The sequence below is a fragment of the Leopardus geoffroyi genome, chromosome B3 (genome assembly GCF_018350155.1).
Source record: "Leopardus geoffroyi isolate Oge1 chromosome B3, O.geoffroyi_Oge1_pat1.0, whole genome shotgun sequence".
NCBI lineage: Eukaryota > Metazoa > Chordata > Mammalia > Carnivora > Felidae > Leopardus > Leopardus geoffroyi.
In genome coordinates, this window is record NC_059337.1 from 145,399,150 (window position 1) to 145,407,592 (window position 8,443).

General features: G+C 65.6%; 1 protein-coding gene across 4 annotated transcripts; it reads left to right on the plus strand.

The window, feature by feature from the left end:
- The first annotated feature begins 386 nt into the window (after positions 1–386).
- On the plus strand, positions 387–7,684 carry TRMT61A (tRNA methyltransferase 61A). 4 transcript variants are annotated; one of them, XM_045448362.1, is made up of 4 exons: positions 730–920; positions 1,487–1,846; positions 4,203–4,469; positions 6,380–7,684. In XM_045448362.1, exons 2-4 carry the CDS (start codon positions 1,516–1,518, stop codon positions 6,649–6,651), a joined length of 870 nt encoding a protein of 289 aa, XP_045304318.1. In that variant the 5' UTR covers positions 730–920; positions 1,487–1,515; the 3' UTR covers positions 6,652–7,684. The 4 variants fall into 4 exon arrangements, with proteins under 4 accessions (XP_045304321.1, XP_045304318.1, XP_045304320.1 ...); XM_045448364.1 differs by having other exon boundaries at positions 804–930; XM_045448365.1 differs by lacking the exon at positions 1,487–1,846 and having other exon boundaries at positions 387–920.
- The last annotated feature ends 759 nt before the right edge of the window (positions 7,685–8,443 follow it).

Genomic DNA, 8,443 nt, shown 5'->3' on the forward strand with positions numbered 1-8,443 from the left:
TGTGGCCTACAGTCACTCGATTTAGTAGGGCCCAGACTAAGCCCAAGGTGGGCTTGAGGGGCTCTATCAGAACGAGCCCAGGGTGCTGGGAGCTGAGTGCTAGAGGAAGGCATTCCATATCCCCTGCTGTCCACCCCTCCGCCCCACGCCCTCTCTACAGAGGAACTGGCTCTGAATCAGCCCTGCTGAGACAGAACAGGGCTGCCGCTTCCCTTTTATTTTTTTTGCCCCTGTGTTCCCGCTGCCCTTCCCCCAGTGTGCCTGCTCAGGCTGCTCACCTGGTCCTCAGCACCCCCAATGTGAGCCCGGTTCACGCAGCTCTCATTGTGCCCCGGGTCCGGGAGGGGACCGCCCGCCGCCTCCCCGAAGTGGAGAATGTGCCCCTGCAGGGGAGGCAAGGCTTGGCCTAAGGCCACTTCTGCAGACCCTTCGGGCCAGAGCCTTCTGGGACGACCCTCTGATCTGCAATTCCATTTTCTGGAATTCATCCTGGGGCCCAGTGTGAGGTGTTCCCAGAGTGGTTTGCTGGGACAACACGGCCAAGGCAAAGTGTCCTCGTAGGGCGTGGGCAGCTAGCAAAGGGCCAGCCTTTCCGGGGACTTCAGGGATGCCAAAAAGAGTGCGTTACGAGGCCCTGCCCCGGTCCCCGCCCACAGCAGCCCGACCGAGGGGACGCTGGAACTTCTCGTTTGTCCTTTGCACGAGCTTGTATAAACAGCGAAGTCGTAGCGAGCAGAGGCCGCCCAGGAGGCGCGCTCCGCAGCGGGGAGGGGCTGCCCACGGGTCCCGGCATCCCGCGCGCGAGGGGCGGGGCGCCGTGACGCCATCCGCGGGCGCCGCGCCGGAGCCGGAAGTGCGGAGGCAGCGTCGCGCGGCCACGTGCGGAGCGTCCGGCAGCGGGAGCCCGCCGAGCCTGGCGGGTGAGACTCGGTGCGGCACCCCCCTCGCCCCGTGCCGGCCCGGCCTGCCGCGTCCCCAACCTCTGCTGGGGGGCCCTTACCTCTCCTGCATCCCCCCCTTGCCGCCCGTCCGCCTGGAAGCCCGCTTTGGGGGAGACTGGGGTGAGGGGGGTTCCGTGGAATGAAGCCTGGCCTGCAGGTGATAGCACAGACCACTGACCGCTGCCCCGCTGGTGGCCGGTCCCTCCTCTCACACCTGGAGAATGGGAGCCGGTGTCCCAGAGAAGGGTGATGAGAGGGTCTGATCCTTAGTAGGAAATCGTGGGCTCGTCCTTTGCCATTGCCCCGCTTGAGTTTCTCCATCTGTGATTTGGGCCGATGACTTCTAATTCATGACCTAGACCAAGAAGGGCTTAACACGTCAGTGCAGGGTGCAGCCTGTTGGTCGTCCTGTTGGACAGAGCCAGGGACGGAGCCAGCCTCCCCACCCTCACCGCTTGGGACCTGGGCCTGACAGCCCTCCACCCAGATCCCAGGTGCACCCTCTTGGCACCTTTGCATGCTCATGCCCACACACATTCTCCCAGGTCTCAGGCACCTGCCAGATAGCAACACCATGAGCTTCGTGGCGTATGAGGAGCTGATCAAAGAGGGTGACACGGCCATCCTGTCACTGGGCCATGGTGCAATGGTGGCAGTGCGTGTGCAGCGGGGGGCACAGACCCAGACCCGGCATGGCGTCCTGCGGCACTCCGTAGACCTCATCGGCCGCCCCTTCGGCTCCAAGGTGACCTGTGGTCGAGGTGGCTGGGTGTATGTGCTCCACCCCACGCCTGAGCTCTGGACACTGAACCTGCCACACCGCACCCAGATCCTCTACTCCACTGACATTGCTCTGCTCACTATGATGCTGGAGCTTCGGCCTGGCTCTGTGGTCTGTGAATCCGGTGAGTTCTTTGGGCTACCTCAATCCTGATTCTGAAAAATTGACTTGAAGATGAAAGTCTGACCCAGCATCCAGACAGCCTCCATCCTGCCCTTCCTGAAGACAGGCGTGGTTGCTCAGCTTCTTTTTTACCAATGTTTTGGGGGGGCTGACTGCAGGGAGTGAGGGCAGAAGCAGGAGCACTAGTTAGGAGGCAGGTGCTGTAATCTAAATGAGAGTTGATGGCACTGGACCAGGGATTTCCCCCAGAGGAGCTGGTGTTCAGTGAGAGTCCTGCCTGCCTTGGCGAGGCAGGGCCAGAGTGCCACTTGGCTCTGGCCTAGGTGCTGACTGCCAGTCGCTACCCCTGTGCTGACAGGAGGGCAGAGAGTGGCTGGCCCAGCAGTTCCCGACCACCCAGCCCCAGGGCCGAGAGTTTCCCCTTCCTGGAGGGAGACCAGGGCTGCTCTGAGGTACTCACTGTAGGTGGGGAGTCTCTATCTCCAGCTCATCGTCGGCCAGCACTGCTGTCACTGAGCCCAGGGCCTGAGGTCGTTCCTGGCCCTTACACACACACACACACACACACACACGCACACACACACGCGCGCTGGGGCCACCTGGGGTGGAGACTGAAGCATACAGCCTGGTCAGGAACAGCCCAGGCCCGATGCACCTGTATTTCCAGCACGTGCCTCATGGGCTGTGCAGCTGGGCTCCAAGGTCACAAAGAGTTCCCAGAACCATTGCTTCCAGGTCTGAGGACTTGAGGCCATCTTGTCCCTCTCAGGCCTGTTTCTCCGTGTTGGCCAGCCAGATACTTTGAAACAGGGAGAGTCAGGTGCAGAACCTGGGCTGTGGGTCAGAGGGTTAGTGGGGTCTAGGCAGAGGCCTGCTGCTCAGCCACTGGGGACTTGGGGGGCCGGTGGCAGATGGGCAGCAGGCCCTCGAGCCAGCTCCATCCCCTACTGCTCTCTGTGCAGTGGGTGTGCTTCTGGGCTCTAATATGCCAGCTGCCCTCTAGGAACTGCGGGTACAGCCGTGAACAAGACAGGCCAGGTTGTCCCTTCCCCGAGGGGACAGTAAGCCCAGTGTCACTGTTTCAGTGCTGTGATCGCTGTGAGGCTAGTAAAACTGGACTGTGTGTTTGAGGGTGGCTCCAAGAGGTCCCTCCACCTCAGTCGGTCTGGGAAGACCTCTGGCACGGGGACATTCAGTTGGAAACGAGAAGAAGGAGGAGGCGCTGCCAAGAGCCAAGCAAGCGAGAGTGTCACCCCAAGGGTGAGCTGTGCAGAGGCCCTGAGTGAGGACCCAGCAAGGAGGCCAGCGTGGCAGGGGCAGGAAATGAGGTCGGGAGGAAACGGGCACCGCTCGGAGAATGGTCGGGTCTCACTGTGCCCGTGTGGAGAGGCGAGAGCAGGGCCTCACCGAGGGGAACAGAATCGCCTGTCTGGTGGCGGTTACGGAGCCAGGAGGAGGGCCCAGGCTGCACGGGGGCAGGGTGGAGGCAGCAGCTACCTGTGGACCGAATGTGGGGTGGGAGAGGGGAGTCTGGGGCACCCCTGCGATGTCTGGTCGAGCTGTGGGTGTCGTTGACTGGGCAGGAAGGGCCGATGGGAGGGGTTCGGGCTTGGAGCGGATCCGGCTTTGTCCTCGTTAACGCCAAGCGCTGTCGGGTGTTGGGAGGTCGTGCGTGCGTGCTGGACAGTAGGAGTCTGCAGCGAAGGGACCTGGCACTGGGGAGTGTGTATCAAGACTGGCACCCGGAACCGCAGGGCGGGGGAGGTCATGGGGGGACGCAGCCCCAGCTGGGCACAGCCAGGTGAGAAGTCAGGCGGAGGGGCACCACTGACGGGATCTGGGGAGTGGCCAGGGCGGGTGGAAGAGAACTGGCGGACGGCGACGTGGGGGAGAGTGGGGCCCGGTGGCAAGTCGGCCGCCGGGTCTTGGTGCCGTGAGACCAGGCGAAGCGAGGGCGGAGGCACACCACACTCCCGCTGCACGAGGCCTGGAGGTGGGCAGACCTCTGAGAGGGCAGCGAGCTTGGGGGACTCGGGGCCAGCCACCGGGTGGGGGGTGTGGGGCGGGGACGGGGTTTGCTCCGGTGCTGGGATCGGGCAGGGCGGCCGCTCTGCCGCCTGGACCCACTGCAGACCCCGGAAACAAACCCAGCCGGTCGCGTCCCCACCCAGCCCCAGTGCAGACGCGGTGACAAAACCGTGGGCAGCCCGGACCTGCTGGGCAGTTCCGGAGTGGTGCCCACTAGCGACCAGGATCGTCTGACCCATGGGCCCCGTGTGGGTTTTTCCAGAGTCAGGGTGGGGTTGATTCTTAAGTGTCCCCGGCAGTCCTGCCTGACACCCGTCCCTTCCTGCCAGGCACTGGCAGCGGCTCCGTGTCCCACGCGCTTATCCGCACCATCGCGCCCACGGGCCACCTGCACTCGGTGGAGTTTCACCAGCAGCGGGCAGAGAAGGCCCGGGAGGAGTTCCAGGAGCACCGAGTGGGCCGCTGGGTGACGGTGCGCAACCAGGACGTATGCCGCAGCGGCTTTGGTGTGAGCCACGTGGCTGATGCTGTTTTCCTGGACATCCCGTCTCCTTGGGAGGCTGTGGGCCACGCCTGGGACGCCCTCAAGGTTGAAGGTACGCTGGGGGTTCTGGTGTGGGCCTGGCCTTGGGTGTGGGTCGTCTGAAGCCCAGAGAGGTCAGAAGCCAACAGGCCACATAGTGTGGCCAGGCCAGGGCCCCTTTTGACCTGAAGTCGGGTGGGTCAGGCTGGCTGAAGGCTCTTGGGGAGGTGGAGAGGAATAGGAACTGGGGAGAACGGGGCTCCGGCTGAGCCTGTGTTCTTTGGCCTTGCCCCGCTCCCCCCCACCCCTCACCCCCTGGAGCTGGGAGGCGGCTGAGTTCCCTGGGGACTGTGGCAGCCCCACCTTAGAGGTGCCACCTCTAAGGCACCTCAGGGCCCTCCAGACTCTGACCCCAGCTCTTGCCCGAAGAGTCTCCCCTCCCCCCACCAGCCACAAGCCAGCAGAGTAGCCCCTTTTAGGGAAGATACAAGATGTGGAGGCGGCGGGAAGGAGGCGGGAACATTGGCTCTGAGCCAGGGAGGCGCTGGTGAGGCCCTGGGTTTTTCCCTTTTGTGGAGAAGGAGCCAGCCCAGGCAGCCAGGGCCCCTTCCCTCCTCCCTGCGGAGCAGAGCAGGACAGAGGGTGGGGAGGAGGGTGGAGAGCCAGCCCAGGCACCCCCAGGGGGAGGGCTGCCCCCCCCCCCAAAGACAGGTGCCAAGGCGCGCCTCAAACAGCAAGGCAGCAGCAGTGGGTCCCAGTGAGTCCCCTGCCGTGTCCCTGCTCTCTGCCAAGGTGGCCTGGGGCTCGGGAGGGGCTGAGCCCAGCTTCCCGCCCCTCCACCCCTTCTAGCTTTGCCCCCGGATGATGCCAGGTCCACGTGGTCACCCTCCCGAGCCTTCCTCCTGTCGTTGGGGCTCCCTCCTGGTGCTTGGCCGGGGGGAGCTGCACCATCTGCGGACCCCACCCCCTGTACCCCTCCAAGCCCCTCCCTTGGGCTCTCTCTGTGTCTCTTGCTCGTGGGCCTCGTATTTTCCGATACCTGCCTGCTCTGTGAGCCCGACTCCAGCGAAGTGCAGTCCCCAGGCTCCCTGGGACTCGGGCCGGCCGGAAGGCTCTAGCCCTCGTCCAGAGGGTCCTGTGTCCCCAGCAGTACGCTCAGGGGCCAGGGGCCTTCTTGGGGATGATACTGTGCCCTCTAGGTTGCCATCAAACTGCTCGTGCTTCCTCCAAACTCACCCCTTCCCGAAGATCCATCTGGCGGTCCCTGGGTGTGTCCCCAGGTGTGGCTGAAGTGACCAGGCCTTAGGGACATTCCAGGACTTGCCCGGCCACATCCCTTCCCCCGCCTCGCATTCCCCACACCCTCCTTGCTAGGATGGGGATGTGGGCTGGACGAGGGCCAGGCCGAGGGACACTGCAGGTGGGCCCCGGTGGGAGGTGGCAGGAAGGGGCTGTCAGCTCCCGCCTGCACCCTGTCATCCTTGGCCGTCGGCGCCTCCTGTTCCCCAGAGCGGGTGACAGCCTCTAATTTCCTGTGACAGCAACAGCCTCCGCCCGCCGGTGAGCCCCGTCCCCCACTGCCACCGTGCCGTGTGGTGAGTGCTCTTCTGGGCACGGCGCTCCTGCAGCTGGGACAGGGCTCTGCCCTGACCCCTGACCCCTGAGCCCGTTGTTCCTCCTGGCCCCGACCCTCGGCTTTCCCCGTAGAAGCGCCTGCCAAAGGCCAAAGAAATAAGGGCCGTGGGCTCGGTCTAAGTGGCCCCTTCCACGCGGCTCCCGGAGAGCCCCCCCCTGCCCCGCCGGCCTCTGCCCTTCCTCCACCCTGCTGCCAGGCTCTGCGTGGTGGAGGACTCGGCCGGCCTCGGGCCCCGGGCTCTGCACCCACACGCCCGGCCCGCAGTCCGCAGCCCTCAGGCTGCCGGCTCCTGAGCCCCCACCCCACCCCCGCCCGGCTCCCCTGACTGCGCGTCTGGCTCCCCGCAGGTGGGCGCTTCTGCTCCTTCTCGCCGTGCATCGAGCAGGTGCAGCGCACGTGCCAGGCGCTGGCGGCCCGCGGCTTCTCAGAGCTGAGCACCTTGGAGGTGCTGCCCCGGGTGTACAACGTGCGCACCGTCAGCCTGCCCGCGCCCGACCTGGGGGCCGGTCCGGGCCCCGAAGCCGGCCCCGACGCCAGCCCCTTCCGCAGTGGCACACCCATGAAGGAGGCCGTGGGCCACACCGGCTACCTGACCTTTGCCACCAAGACCCCCGGCTAGCTAGCGGGCCTCCCCGGAGCCCAGGCGGGGAGGTGTGGCTCAGCCAGAGGCCACCTTATACGGTCAGCGGGGCGACCGCCAGGCCGGGCCTGTGTTTAGAAAGGCGGGGGGGGGGGGGGGGGGCGGGCAGGGCTGGGGGGCCCCAGGGGGCGGCTCCAGGAAGGCCTCCTGCCCCAGTCACTGCTGGGCTCTGCTTCCCCGAGCTGCTGCTGTTCTTTTTGCCACAGAAAATCTCCACCGTCGCCAGCTCTTCTGGGTGTTGAGGCCAAGGGGTGCCCCTTCCCAGGAGGCCCCAAGCTGGCAGGGAGGGGGGAGCAAGGACTCCGAGGAGAAGGACCAGGGGCTTGCTGCCCCACTCGGTGTGCGGCCTGGCTCGTCCTCTCCCCGGGGCAAGGCCTGGCGCTGCCCTGGGCCCCCCCCCTCCCCTCCCCCACCAGAGCTGCCCATGCCAGGCCGGCCCGGAGGCCAGGGAGAGGTGGTCTTGCCGTGTGGCCTCGGGCCTGGCCCAGCCTGCCTGGCGCTATACAGGCCAAGCAGCAGTGTCCCGCGGCCCCTCCTGTTGGAGAGACGGGGGAGGGGAGCCCTGCCCCCCTGCCGAAGTGCCTCCTGTGGCCGCGGTCCCGCCAGAGCCCCTGGCGTGTCAAGAAGCGAGACCATGGCATCACTTAGCCGGGAGCCAGAGGAGGGCGGAGAAGTGCTTCAAGTGATCCGGCTGGCGGTCCCTCTCAGCTGTTTGAACCCCAGCTGTCCAACCCCGGAGCTACTTGGGTGCCCCACCCTCACGGGAGCCCTGGGGACACGGGGGCGCATCCAGGGGGGAGGGCACCCCTCCAGGGCAGGCCTGCCCCGCTCTCTGGCATCCGTGCCTGCCACTGCTGCGGGAAGGGCCCGAGTGTCTGCCCTCGGCCTCAGCTGTCATCAGGAGCCTCAGTTTTCCCATGTTGGACGAGAGCCCCAGGGTGCTGTGCTGGCAGGGGGCAGGGGGCCGGCCCCCGACCATGCCTGGCAGAGAAATAAACACCGTTGCCCCTGCCGTGCACCTGGTCTGTTTGGTGCCGCTTGAGTCAGACCCTCACTCCCGACACCAGCCTCCGGGCTGGGCCTCCCTACACACAGCCCTGGGTCTGTTCCTTCCTCTCCCTGTCCCAGGGCGGGGTGTCTGGACAGGGGCTCTGGACTCCAGGACAACAGCCTGGGACATGATGGACAAAGGGGCGAGTGTGTGGCCACCCCCACTCAGCTGCAGAAAGGGCCACTTGTCCTAGTGGGGGAGGGGGGAGAGGGTCTGCCTGTGTGTGTGTGTATGTGTGTGTGTGTCCGTCCGTCCGTCCGTCTGTCCTTCCATCCTTCCATCCCAGAGCACTGGACCCTCCATTCACAGCATGGTCTGTCTCTTATGCTCTCTGAAGGGTCTAGAGCTCAAGAAAGACCCTCCAGGCCTGAGTCCGTGGGAAGATGCCAAAGGAGGTGGGCCTACTGGGGGGCTGGTCTCCTGGGGGAAGCGTCACAGGGCGGGGCTCCCTCTTCCTCCCAACCTCCTGGCAGGACCTGAGCCCCACCAGATTTCCTTGGGGCCCTGGGACCACTGTCCCAGCCTTCTCCTGCCTCCCGGGACCTGGCCTGACCTCTGAGCGGATGCTTAGCTTCGGGGACAGAGGAGGACCTGTGCCTTCCCCTGGCCTTTGAGAGAGAGGCCCGCAGGAGGTCTGGCACAGGGCATGGCCCGCCTCGGCGAGCTCCACTTCCCAGATGGGGCTGAGGATGGCGATCTAGACCACGGCCCTGGTTTGTC